The sequence below is a fragment of the Podarcis tiliguerta genome, assembly GCF_965153285.1.
Source record: "Podarcis tiliguerta genome assembly, chromosome: 14".
NCBI lineage: Eukaryota > Metazoa > Chordata > Lepidosauria > Squamata > Lacertidae > Podarcis > Podarcis tiliguerta.
The window spans coordinates 24,767,609-24,781,654 of record NC_139547.1 but is presented as its reverse complement, the minus strand read 5'-3'; the positions used below and the strand labels follow the sequence as shown (position 1 = coordinate 24,781,654).

Below are 14,046 nucleotides of genomic sequence, written 5' to 3'. Positions count from 1 at the left end.
GAAGGCAGAGGGCAGAACAGCTGAGGCAACCGTTATGAAGGAGTGCCAGACTGAGAGCTCATGACTCACCACCTGAAGCCAGTTAAGGGCCAGGTCAGCACCTGAAACCGATGGAGCCAAGACTCAGGTGGAGAGTCTGTGCCCAGCAACTGAGGACTATATAAGAGGAGAGGTAGCAGGCACAAAGGATTGCCACAACTTTCCAGGGTGGTTACTCGCTTGATACGAGAGTCGCATGGGAAGTGACACTGGAGACTGGCAGAGGCAATGACAACTGAGGGAAGTGAGAAGAGCATCACCTGAGCAGTGGAGGAGCATGTTTTAACTGATTGTAAAAGTGCCCTTTCTTTGGAAATGATCAAAGACTTTCCGGGTGATGCTGAGGTGCTAATGTGAGAGGAAGCACACAACTTGATAGCAGCTGCTAATGGATCGCTCTGGGCTGATGGTGTTCCAAACAGGAATACCATCATAGCGCCAGATGTGAGAGGGGAGGTGCTAAAAGCCCTTCTGAAGTATACTCGGAGTCGCATAGCGATTTCATGCTCTGTATTGCATCTCGTAACAGTGAATTGAGTCCCCCCCCCCCAACAAAAAATATACCGTCAGGCTTTATATACATTATTTACACAATGGGTCCCGTGTGATTGGCTGACTTTGCTTCCCTCCTGGAGCCTGATTGGGCTGCTCCTGCAGGCCAATCAGTTGTTGCATTCTAGGATCCTCCTGACCTAATAGACTAATTAACTTCCTCCTGGGGCCTGATTGGGCTGCTCCTGCAGGCCAATCCGGTTATTGCATTCTAGGATCCTACCTGCCTATTGGTCTAGGATCCTAGCTCAGTACATAATACATTCCCTGTGAACTAAAATCATCACACATACACACATTAAATGCTCATTAAATTTTCTGGTATGTGGTTGAATCCCACATGAAAACAGTAACAGCCTAGATGCACCCTGACTCTCTAAGATGCTACAGAAGTCTTTCTAAATATAATAATATTTTGTTCCTTTTTCCATGAGGAAAGTTACATTTGTTACTCAACAATTATATTCCAATTGAACAAAACTAGTCACTTCCCGCTCACCCAGCATCAATGTTTATAACCCAAATGACATGCAGCTGTGTTTTAAGGTTCTGTCTTATCTAATTTCACCCTCTCTAACGTGTTTCTTAATATGTTCTGCTATTTTCTTACACCTCAAACTCCCCTGTTTGAATATAGACTAGAGAGGGTCTCCAGGCTTCTTTAAGATGCTACAGGTTCTTTTTGCTTCAGCCCACAGTGTGAAGCCGCTTGCCGGTGTCTGCTGTGTGTGTGTGAACTGGCACTTTATTACAGTCACCTTGAGTCTTCACAACAAGAACATGATGGATTACGTTTTGAGAAACATCAGTGGGGGAAAGTGCTGCTGGAACACACACAAAAAGCCTTTTTGCTGTTATCTAAGGCTCTGTTCAATTAATGACTTCATTAGCGGGCCTTCAAAGCCGAGCATTCTCAGGGAATCTTGTGTGACTGCAGGAGGGGAAGTCAACACAACACCCACAAACCACACGCCTGGCATACAAGCACATATTATTTAAATCTCTGTTATTTACTAAGCCACAAGGGGGTGGTCCAAGCTGATAACCTCCTCCTATTCTTTGAAGTTTTAATTTCCATAAAGGTGCAAGGCTGAAAAAACGTTGGATGTGGTGGGTGGGTTTAGAACCACCAAAGGTGGGGAAAATGGGAATCCAGTAAAGAAGGTTTGCTTAGGACAACCCTATGAGGTAGATTAGACGAATAGCGAGTGACTGGCCTAAGGTCATCCAGTGATCTTCGTGGCTGAGAACTCGCTATTGACTTTAAAAATAATGTCAGCTTTGATGACATGACAAAATCATTGGTGAACAGTTTAAAATAATACATCACAGACTGAAGCTTAGGAAGAAAAATCTCAGTTGCGGCAATTGTTGCGTACTAGAAGGAAATGGCACGGGTCGGTTAAATAGAGGTGGTTAAATAGAGGTGGGGCTGTCATGATTCAGCCCCACAATCAATTCTGTTTGATGCCAGATGGTGGTGAGTTTAAGAGCATAACTTATAGAATAATAATAATAATAATAATAATAATAATAATAATAATAATAATATCTTTATTGTCATTGCCCCCTTCATAGCATTGTAGAGTTGGAAGTGACCCCAAGGGTCATCTAGTCATCTAGTCCAGCCCCCTGCTATGCAAGAATTGCCACTAAAGCATGGGTAGGCAAACTAAGGCCCGGGGGCCAGATTCAGCCCAGTCGCCTTCTAAATCTGGCCCACGGATGGTCCAGGAATCAGCATGTTTTTACATGAGTAGAATGTGTGCTTTTATTGAAAATGCATCTCTGGGTTATTTGTGGGGCATAGGAATTCGTTCATTTTTCCCCAAAAAATATAGTCCGGCCCCCCCACAAGGTCTGAGGGACAGTGGACCCGCCCCCTGCTGAAAAAGTTTGCTGACCCCTGAACTAAAGCATCCATGACAGATGGCTACTCAGCCTCAACCAAGGAAGGAGAGTCGACCACCTTCCAAGGGAGTCTTCTCTCCTGTCAAAATATCTTGCCCACAGAAAGTACTTCCTGGTACAACTCTGTAGCAAAGAATTAGAGCATGGGCTTTTCTTTTTCCTCCTCCCACCCTGGCATTGTGTTTGTGTGTGATGTATAGGAAAGGTAAAGGTACCCCTGACCATTCGGTCCAGTCGTGGCCGACTCTGGGGTTGCGGCGTTCATCTCGCTTTATTGGCCAAGGGAGCCGGCGTACAGCTTCCAGGTCATGTGGCCAGCATGACTAAGCCACTTCTGGCGAACCAGAGCAGCACACGGAAACACCGTTTACCTTCCCGCCTATTTATCTACTTGCACTTTGAGGTGATTTCGAACTGCTAGGTTGGCAGGAGCAGGGACCGAGAAACGGGAGCTCACCCCGTCGTGGGGATTTAAACTGCCGACCTTCTGATTGGCAAGTCCTAGGCTCTGTGGTTTAACCCACAGCACCACCCGCGTGCCTGTGTGTGATGTATATTAGATTGTAAATCTGAAGGCAGGGGCTGCCTTATCATGGGTATTTGTTAAGCCATTCTGGAAGCCTTTGGGAGGGGATAAAAATGTTCTGTTTAGCTTTAATTTAAAAATAAGAATAATGAAAAATCTGCAAGCACCATCAATTGCCATCACATTACAAAGCTCCGTGACAACTTGCCAAAGGAAGGTCGTCAATAGTGGGACATTTCCAAGCTGAGCAGAGAAAAGCTTGCTACATCTTTTTGAATTTTGTTCAAACTTCCCCACCATTCTGGGCTGCCGTATGAATTGAAGCCAAGCCTCTTTGCCTACTGCTAAGCATGCCCTTATCATTTCTAGCAACTTGTGGCGTCTTGCCAAGCCAAGTTAGAACTTGGTTGGGAACTGGGTTAGGAAGGTTTGGACAGCTGGTGTCTCATTGTTTTTGGAAACGCAAATGCATTCCCTCTCTCCACTCAGGCTCAAGGGAGACCAAGTCAAGCACAGTGTATAAGCTGGGCAGGTTTGCGCTTCTGGCTACCATGAGCTTCCCATGGTTACTGATAATACAAGAGCTAAATCTTCCCCAGCTCTTTCTGTCTCTACCCTTATTGTCTGGCTCCCACATCTGTCAATGCAGGGGCCTGCATGGCAAAGGGGAACAAATCCTTTAAGTTGCAGCACTTGGGACTTTTTCGTTTAGAGCAAAAACAAGGAAGAAGAGGTGACATGATAGACCAGGCTTCCTCAACTCCCATGATCCCTAGCTAGCAGAGCCAGTGGTCAGGGATGATGGGAATTGTAGTCTCAAAACATCTGGAGGGCCGAGGTTGAGGAAGCCTTTGAGAGATGTTTATACAGTTATGCTTGGTATGGAGAAAGTGTAGAGAGAAAAGTGTTTTCTCCCTCTCTCCTAATATTAGAACTTGTGGACTTCCAATGAAGCTGAATGTTGGAAGATTCAGGGCAGATAAGAGAAAGTCCCTCTTCACACAGTGGAAACTGTGGAACTTCCTCCCACTGTTTATGCCCACCAATGTCAATTTAAAAGTAGATTAAACACACGGGTGGCGCTGTGGGTTAAATCACAGAGCCTAGGACCTGCCGACCAGAAGGTCGGCGGTTCGAATCCCACGATGGGGTGAGCTCTCGTTGCTCGGTCCCTGCTCCTGCTAACCTAGCAGTTTGAAAGCACATCAAAGTGCAAGTAGATAAATAGGTACCGCTCTGGCAGGAAGGTAAACGGCGTTTCCATGCACTGCTCTGGTTCGCCAGAAGTGGCTTAGTCATGCTGGCCACATGACTGGCTCCCTCGGCCAATAAAGCAAGATGAGTGCCGCAACCCCAGAGTCGGCCATGACTGGACCTAATGGTCAGGGGTCCCTTTACACTTTACCTGGACACATTCATGGCAGCCTAGGATCTGAAGCAGCAGCCAGTCATGGCCCCATCCCTTGGTGTAGCCTCCTCCAGCCAGCACCATGTGGAGTTCTTCTTCCTTCCTCCTCCTCGTCCCTGGACCTGAAGTTCCCCATCCCTGGTACACAGGGAACTTAGCATTGCAGAACCCATCTTCTGGGTCAAGGATGAGGAGAAAGAAACATTTTCGGCTTGTGTTGTTCAAGCCATTTCGGCGCTACATCCTGCAGTTTGCCTTTTTCCAGCAGACAGAGAGCGGGGACTAGGGAGAACTGCAGCTCTTCATAAGCCAGACTCTCTGCTTTTTTGGAAGCAGGGTGGAAAGCGGGCTTGCCAGATGTCTCTGGGACTGGCCTGCTCCAAGAGGCAGCAGCTTGATGAATATCTCCATGGCTAATTAACACCCGTTTTCCAAAGAGAATGGGAGGGAAAGGGGATTCATGCTCCTCAGATGGGAATCTGCATGTGTGCGTCACACTGTGAGCATCCGTAATAACATCCCAAATGACAGCAGCAGCTTTCTATACAGACTGCCCCTCCCCAGCTCCTACACACACACACACGTCTCAGCTCACCCATGCTTTATGTCTGCCTCTAGGTCTATTTTGGACTGCCTTGTCTCTCTTCATTTCTCCCATTTCCTTTTGCTTCCCTCTAATAGGACAGGCTGCTTCTGTGTATTCTCTCTGGATGACCTCCCCATTTCCCCATGGCTGCTGCACATGACATCACACACACACACACACACACACACACACACAAGGCACCCACAGTGTTGGGTAGAACCCGGTGTGCCTGCTCAGGTTCAACTTTTGGGCTTTGTTTGGGGGCATCTGGTTGGCCACGGTGAGAGTACAGAACCCTGTCTCTTTCGACAGTGTTCAGTATGCACACAGCAGCCTCTGCCAAAATCTCCTCTGTCAAATTGGTGCCACACAATACAGATGCCATGTTTGTAAGAATTGGATCTTTCAGTGTGGCAGCACCCACACTCAAGAATTACCTGCTTTCTTACAACTGCATAGCAGGTCTTTTGTGGCACCTGTAACAGTGCCAGTTTCACAGACTGAAGTGGTCAAACAGGCCTATTTAAGCTAAGGCAATCCCACAACCTGACTTTGCTGGGGTGCGGGTGGCGCTGTGGTCTAAACCACTGAGCCTCTTGGGCTTGCCAATCAGAAGGTCGGCGGTTTGAATCCCCGCGACGGGGTGAGCGCCCATTGCTCTGTCCCAGCTCCTGCCAACCTAGCAGTTCGAAAGCAAACCCAAAAAGTGCAAGTAGGCCACTAGGGGCGCATCGGCAGATGGCTGACAATAACATCTCTCCGACCCACACAAGGTAATTAAGAGGCTGTGATGGGAGTAAACAGCCTCCCTGCCCCCCCCAAGCCTGTGGGGGGGACTGCCCTTGCCTGCTGTGCCCTATACCACCCCCGAATTTGTGGGGGTGGGGGCACTAGGCATAAAGCCCTCCTGTGGATTTCGGCACTCCTGGAGGCTGTCTCTGGTCCGCACCCCTGGCTGCAGTAACTTCAAAAGAAACAATTAGGAGGAAGCGAGTGCACATATTTCAAAGAAGAAGGGGGAGTAAAGACTGCTAACTGAAGAGATCTCTGATAAACAAGACAGGTCGGAGGAACAAGAATAAATCATGAGAAGACACACCAAGGCTCGGTATGTTCAGCAAGGACTGGATGGGGGAGGGGGGGAAACTTTCCTTTCTTTTCTCTATGTGATTAACCAAGAATCCCCCCCACACACACGTCACAAGTCAGAAATGCCGTTTAAATGACTTAAGCTGTGGATTTAAGTCTGTGTGGAGATAATTTTCTAACCAAAGCATGTTTTAAGAAGATCGTGGAAAGTATAAGAGCTTTGGAATGACGCAGTAAAAAATACTGTCGCCATGTTGGCAAGTGCTGTCGGAAGACTTAAGCCTGGGAGGAAGAACAGAGTTGTTTTTATATTGTGGGTGAGCCTCTTCAGGGGGGCTTAAGAGCGACAGATCTGCGAGATTAATGATGGAAAGAGTGATGTTATTTATGAAAGCGATGATATATGGAAACCATCTCGATATGAGGATTGGACGAACAGAAAATTCACACAGGATTATAATTGGTGCTTACCTTCTTAAGGAGATTATGAGAAGAGATCATAAAGGAAAAAAGAAAAATATACGAACAAGATGAGATGTGGAAACAGCAAGATAAGACTGGATAGAATTATGAATATTATTTGGACAGATTTGTGGACATTAACGTAGCAGCAAGAAGATGATCGGAATCCCCCCATGGAACTTCAAATATGGGTCCCCTCAACAAAAATTTAAAATTTGGCTTTGTAATTTGGAATTTATGTGATGTGATTTGATTTGATTGGCCGGTTAATAAAAATTATTTAAAAACAACAACAAAAAGTGCAAGTAGATAAATAGGTACCGCTCCGGCGGGAAGGTAAATGGTGTTTCAATGCACTGCTCTGGTTTCGGTGTTCCATTGCTCCAGAAGTGGCTTAGTCATGCTGGCCACATGACCCGGAAAAACTGTGGACAAACGCCAGCTCCCTCAGCCTGTAAAGTGACATGAGCGCCGCAACCCCAGAGTCGTCTGCAACTAGACGTAACTGTCAGGGGTCCTTTACCTTTATCTTTACCTTTACCTTTACCTAACTGAATCCCACATGAAACCAGCAACAGCCTGGAGGTGCCCTCCCTTTATTTTAAAATGTTATTCCAAACATCTCACATTTCCACAGGCATTGCCTCCCTTCCCTCATCCCTACTGCTGCATTGAAGTTGCACGTTCACTGACTAGCACGAGCCGCAACAATCTTGGTCATCACAACCTTCTCCCAGTCAAGGCTGGTGCGGGTGATGGGCAGCTGTCTCCGAAAGGACTTCAGGTATGTGCCATTCATGTGCTGATATTCTTCCATCAGCCCACCTTGGATCTCGTTTTCTGCCTTCTCCACCAGCTTCGCAAAGTCTTGTGCTGTTTGGGTCTCATCTGTGACCAGCAGGGTCTCCTCGACATCCTTGATGACCGTCAGGTGTGTGTTGCCATCCTCAAAGTAATGGGCTTGGACCATGATGGTGCCAGACACCTCGGTAGAAGTGGAGGCCGGTGCCAATGCAAAAGTCCATTCTGACTTCCACAGGCCATTCCAAAAAGAAGAGGGCTTGTATTGGTGGCTCTCGATGCAAGCCACAAAGATCTTCCGGACAGCTGTGTCCTTGATGAAGACGCTGCAAAGCCCCTCAGGGTAGTGGTTGCTGACATAGACCTTCAAGGCCTCTTGAAGTGCTCTCCTCCACAGTTCACCTTTCTCATCCTCCTCAGGTTGATCCTGGAAATTGCTCGGCACTCTCTTCAGGTGGTCGTACTTGAAGGAGACTCTGTTCTGAGGGTCCAGGAAGCGGTTCTCCTCCAGTTCATTGTGGCGGGTCAGCAACACCTCGCACTTTTTGCTTTTGACTGGAGTGAAATGGTCTTTGTTGTGCACGGCGCAAAGGCTGGCCACCTCCTCACACATCATGGTGTCGTCGTCCACCAGCATGCGCAGGTCGCTGAAGGCCTCGTTGAATTCTCCCGGCGGCGCCTGCTTCAAGAGTCGGCTCACCACCTGGGCTTTCTCTGGCTTTGCTAGGGTGTGGTCCCCAGACTCTTGTTCCTTTGACATGCTTGCCTAGTCTGCAAACGACAAATCATAGGATTTTGAATGCAGTTGACTTGCAAAAAGCCCAAATGGATTGACTTATTTTGATGCACTGGCCTATGACACTTGATATATAAGGACCCACCCTAGTTACTACAGTACTTTGCTTTATACTCAGGTAGGTAGCCGTGTTGGTCTGATGCAGTAGAAATATATATATATATTGTCTAGTAGCACCTTAGAGACCAACTAAGTTTGTCCTTGGTATGAGCTTTCGTGTGCATGCACACTTCTTCAGATACTGTTTTTAATTGTTGTGTTTTACATTGTTGTAACCTGCCCTGGGACCTTCTGGTGACAGGTGGATAATAATAATCTCATACTCTGGGTGGCTTCCAACATACATAAAAACATTATTAAACATTAAAAGACTTTGTGATACAGGGCTACCTTCAGATGTCTTCTAAAGCTTGTATAGCTAGTTATCTCCTTGGCTCAGGAGTCGCCTAACTCCACACCCTCCAGCATTTCTCCGAAGAAAATAGGGATGTCCTAGGGGAAAGCGGGACATTCTGGGATCAATTCAGAAACTGGGACATCTTCTGTATATCCAGGACTGTCCCTGAAAAATAGGGACACCTGGAGGATCTTTAATCTAGATATATTTTTGAAAGTTATGCTTTTGGACACGTTTTAATATAGTATATTGTAACCATGGTGGTGGACTGAACCTTTCAAAACTGCACTCATTTTAAACCACTTATTTAAAAACTGTACTGATTTTGTTGGTTTCTTAGAATCACTGAGCAACAACTGAGTACAAGTAGAAGTAGTAGTCATGATAAATTATTACCTTTTACCACCAGGAACCTTCTGGAATCAAGGCAATTGTTCAAACCCTTCCTTGTTGAGAAGACTGAGGATTTTCTCAAACCAAGTTAGAGCAGGCCCACTAAACACAATGGCATGGTTTTCTTAGCTCCATGAATTTCAATAGGCCTACTCTGAGTAAAACTTAGTTGGAGACAAGTCTGGGTCTGTAATCCTATGTACACTTAATTGAGAGTGAGGTTTCAGGTCTATGATTTTCAGTCACGAGTCCAACAATTACGTTTATCACTGAATTAGAACGATTGGCAACCTATAGAAAACTTGATTGGTGTTTGTTCCAATTCAGCAGTAAACAGCAGGTTTTCCTGGGGGAAATGACAGAATGGAAGCAGGGCGGGGGGGACCCTGCTCAGACCTGTGCCTGTAAATCATTGGCCTGTGCCCATAAATCACAGCACAAACAGAAATATGGGTGAGCTCACAGTTTAATTGCAGTTACTGGGGCTCACAGGCCTGAGGAGACCTGTACAGAACATTAAACTGAGAGAGAATCGCATGATGACTTCTATCATTGCAGGATTGCTTGGCCATCTGGCACTGTCTTCGCATTGCCTCTTCAGCGGTGGATACCATATTTGGTCCCTGAAGCTGCCTACACAACCTGGGCTGTGTGGAGTCACTGCAGACGAGCAACTAAGGGCTTGTGGCCCTTGTCCACTTTGAGTAACACTGCACTAAGTGAAGCAGAAGCCATATCTTTTCCCAAAAGGCAGCTCTGTCCAAGCTGCAGATGCAAATGATAGCCTCAAGGACAGCATTTTGCCAAACAATCAGGTTACATCCAAACAAGCTGTTCATCATTTGTTGTACCAGGAGGTTACACAACTTGCATCAAAGCAAGTGTAATCCTACGTTTTCCACTGCATTTCCCAATCCCTTTCCTTATCACAACAATCTGATTGGGAGGGGGAGATTTGTTACAATTGTGCAAGCTGAATTTTCCAGCCTTTGACTGGATCCTACCCAAAAACGACAGCCTGAAAGCATCCTGCAGTGACTATTTATTGACCATTAATTCTGACTTGTTTATGGAGTGCTTAGGGTGATGTTGAGTTGAGCAAATGTTCTCCCACAGTTCCCAATGCACTGATATGTCACTTTCCTTATCGCAAAAGTCTGCTTTCTGGGGGAGGCAGGGTTGTTCCACAAGACCCACCCCCAATCAACTATAGCTGCACACCCTGAGTTTGCCAGAATGTGATTGAGTCTGGCTCCCACAGGGACAGCCTGGCAAGGGCCACTGAGGTACCTTTGGTAATCCTCACAGAACTCTAGCCCAATGGTGGCCATTAATTTGACTTGAACTGATTTTAGAATGAATTGATTTTAGAATGCTGTATTATTTCACTGTTGTTAGCCGCTCTGAGCCTGCCTTCGGCTGGGGAGGGCGGGATATAAATAAAAATTATTAATATTATTATTAGAGACTCTTAAGAAGAGGAGTAGTAGCATGCAGGGTTGGCATGAGATGTTTCGACACCTAAAACCAAAAGCCCCACTGCTGCCCCAAGAAGCTCTTGCAGAGTCTCCATTGCTAAGCAGGTGGGGCTTTGCAGCAGCTCCTCCCTTCATAGAGGTAAAGGTAAAGGGACCCCTGACCATTAGGTCCAGTCATGACCGACTCTGGGGTTGCGGCGCTCATCTCGCTTTATTGGCCAAGGGAGCTGGTGTACAGCTTCCGGGTCATGTGGCCAGCATGACTAAGCCGCTTCTGGCGAACCAGAGCAGCGCACGGAAATACCGTTTACCTTCCCGCAAGAGCGGTACCTATTTATCTACTTGCACTTTTTTGGCATGCTTTCGAACTGCTAGGCTGGTAGGAGCTGGAACCGAGCAATGGGAGCTCACCCCATTGCAGGGATTCAAACCGCCAACCTTCTGATTGGCAAGCCCTAGGGTCTGTGGTTTAACCCACAGTGCCACCCACATGCCAGTTTAAAGCCCCATCGCACTGCCCAGCAGCAAAGCTGGGTGGCAGAACGCCTCTCCTTTTGCTGGCTTGTCAGGAGGGCAGGCATTCTGCAGAGCTTTGCCCCTGGTCCCTCTCTGCCCACAGAGACCAGGGAGACTGGCTGTAAAGGTGTGCCACCCCTTGAGGCAGGGGCAGATCTACATTTTAGGGTGTCCTGAAGCTTGAACTGTTATGGGGGCCTGTTATGGGGACCAGAAACGAGGTCTGGGTAACCCCTGTTATCTTCTTCAATAGGGTTGTTCCATGACAGAGCACCACAATGTTTTTTAACTCTGATTTTCATTTAAACTGCTGCACTGGATTGCCTCACATGACAAAGTCTCCAGTGTGAATAAATATGTCCTATGCCTTACAGTTTTCAAGTTATGCGGGGGATGAAAATTAGGGAAATGTTATACACACACTAATAATGCTGCTTTTGGGGCCCCGGAAGCTTAAGCTTCATTAGTTTCATAGCCTTGGGCTCTGGTAACAGCACCCCAAATATATAATGGCATTTATTTTGTGGTGTACAGAAACCAAAGGGGACATAGACAACCCCCCCCCCACTTGAGCATATGAACCTTTAGTTGTCCAGATGCAACAGGCATAGTTGCCTTTTCGTGAATCTGTCTGTTTAGCTGGTGGCAAAGTCATGGTCCAATATTGATAGTTTTTGAATATAGTAATTGTTGTTGTTGCCCCTTATTAGTCACCTTTTTTGCTACAGCAGCTCAAAGGCACTTACAACATTTTAAGCAAAAAACAAGCACATACATTAAAACCTTCCTGTGTTAAAATATCCCATCCATGTGAAAAGGCCATAGATAGGAAATAGCCCAAAAGCCTGCCTAAAAATGAATGCTTTTGCCTTTCGCCTGAATGTATGTAATGATGGCAGCCTGGGGAGAGTTCTTAGAACCCGGGAACTGTTGGATGCATTAGGCATCCCCTGTAGCTTGGTAACTGGTGTGGGTGCGAGATCTTTTATTTTGGTGCTCTCTTTTTCAGTTATTTCAATTGGTTATCCTTCCTGGAAGAGCCACCTATGAATGGGGGTTCATGACTTATTACTATGTGTCAAAATAAGAAGACAAAAAGGAGAAGCCAACCCAGAAGCTGGTGTTTCTACCACCAATTGTCTCTCTGATCATTTGTAAGTCTATAATGCTATGCACTGGCTGAGATTGATGGGAATTGCAGTCCAAAACCTTTGGACGGCACCAGGTCAGCAAAAGCTGACCTAAAATAACTATTATCCCAAGACTATAGGATACTGCAGATCTAAGTTATTCCAAGTGAACTTGAGACTTTAGAGCATGCAACATACAGCCCTTCAGAGGCTATTGAACTACAACTCCCATCATGCTTGACCAACAACCTTGCTGGCTGGGACTGGTGGGAGTCAGGAGTCCAATAACATCTGGAGGGCTGCAGGTTCCCCCCCCCCCCCCGCCCGCCCGCCCTGCGCTTTCGAGCTATCTGGTTGCTCTGATGTTGATTTTACCAAAGCATTCAGGAAAATGAACATTTAACGATCACCTTAATTAGCACCTCTGCCTAATTTGCTAAATGGGAGATGCCTAGATTGGAATTTACAAATAGAGTATAATGATATTTTGATCTGCTGCTCAGTGCATCTGAAATGTGTTTGGTTTCTAACGGTTCTTTTCTGAGCCCAGTCTGAATGAACAGAAATATACTAACATGTTTCACAATTTCAGCGTATTCCCCGCTCTTATCTTTTCTCTTTATCATGAGTAGAGTGTTTTTGGCATTCAAGAGGATGTTTTGAAAGCCAGCAGGTTGGAGGGGAGGTAATCAACATCTTTCCCCAAGAGAAAGTCACTTCGACAGACAGCAAGCAGTGCAAGAGAGACCGCAAACAAGCTGCCATCTCCTGACTTCAAAGCCGTCTCAGGTCAGATCGGGACTACTCTGAAGCACCAGATCAGACCCCAAATTGGAGTGCGCGCAGAGCCCTACAAACAACATCATTAACTTGTCCTGTGTGAAGAGTGTCCATCCCATAATAAGTACCCATCCTCAAGCTCCTCTAAGGCTCCTGGGTGCTAGTATTATGAGAGAGGCTTTCTTAGCCACTGTCTCCACCGACTTCATGATTTTGAAAACCTCTGTCATATGGCACATGTTTCCTCTTCAGTTATCTTTGTTTCTATGAATCTTGACCCTGGACCACACAGCACTCTGAAATCATCAATAGGAAGGTAGGCTGTACACACCTGAAAAGACACTTGGAGAATTATCCTGACCTGTTTCCGCTGCACTGTTCAAGTTGGGATTTCAAAGTGGTTGCATTCTATGTTCCCATAGCAACCAGGAGATACCTACCTGGGTTCTATATGAACAGTAGCATTACCCATCCCATGAAGGGAGGATAGTTCCCCACTAAAATAACTCAATGACGCATTCTCCAGAGCTTTTAACAGCCATGACTCTCACGTGGTGCATCCCTCAACCTGCTCCTTTAAAACCATCTTCCTTAACCTGGTTCCCTCTAGATGTTTTGGGAAAGGGTCACCACTCACACCTTCTTTGTCATTAACAATCCCCAACCCATTGGAAAGGAGAGCAAGAGAGAGATTTGCACCTTAATTTACACTTTCCATTCTCCTTGGCCCTGAGTGAATTGAACCCTTCTCTGAACCAAAAGAATTGGGGGGGGAGGGCGTGTTTAAATCCTAGAATACTTAACACATTTGTCATATCAAATGTCAGCAAAATGCCAACAGTGTTATAACTCTCAAGAACTGACAAAGACATTCAGTGTAATTCTGGGCATGGGAGCCTCTGCAATTTCTTTTTGGACAAAGTCATTTTGCTAATTGCAGATTTGAAAAGAAGCATAATTAGGAAGGGAGAGAATGAGAAAGAGAGAGACAATTCCTTGGCCACAGAATAGATTAACACCATGGGATCCTTCATTATCTTTTATCTGTGTGAGGGAAAGGAGATAATCAGGGAGGTGGAAGGAAGACAGTGCCTTCATTTATGCTTTTTTTAAAATGTGAAACAGATCGTGGTAACGTTGGTTTCTCTAGTATGGATTTTGTTCTTGCTCTTTTTTGCAGTT

The 14,046-nt window shown here is 46.1% G+C and overlaps 1 protein-coding gene across 2 annotated transcripts; it reads right to left on the bottom strand.

The window, feature by feature from the left end:
• Positions 1-7,153: 7,153 nt before the first annotated feature.
• LOC310664055 (F-actin-capping protein subunit alpha-1-like) lies at positions 7,154-13,299 on the bottom strand. 2 transcript variants are annotated; one of them, XM_083412596.1, is made up of 2 exons: positions 13,196-13,299; positions 7,154-8,145 (listed from the first exon to the last, which is right to left on the bottom strand). In XM_083412596.1, the coding sequence occupies exon 2, from the start codon at positions 8,132-8,134 to the stop codon at positions 7,259-7,261; it is 876 nt and encodes a 291-aa protein (XP_083268722.1). In that variant the 5' UTR covers positions 8,135-8,145; positions 13,196-13,299; the 3' UTR covers positions 7,154-7,258. The 2 variants fall into 2 exon arrangements, with proteins under 2 accessions (XP_083268722.1, XP_083268723.1); XM_083412597.1 differs by having other exon boundaries at positions 13,226-13,281.
• Between the last annotated feature and the right edge of the window lie 747 nt (positions 13,300-14,046).

Excerpts from the sequence above, each read along its gene's own strand:
- LOC310664055 (XM_083412596.1), bottom strand. The coding sequence starts at position 8,134 with ATGTCAAAGGAACAAGAGTCTGGGGACCACACCCTAGCAAAGCCAGAG.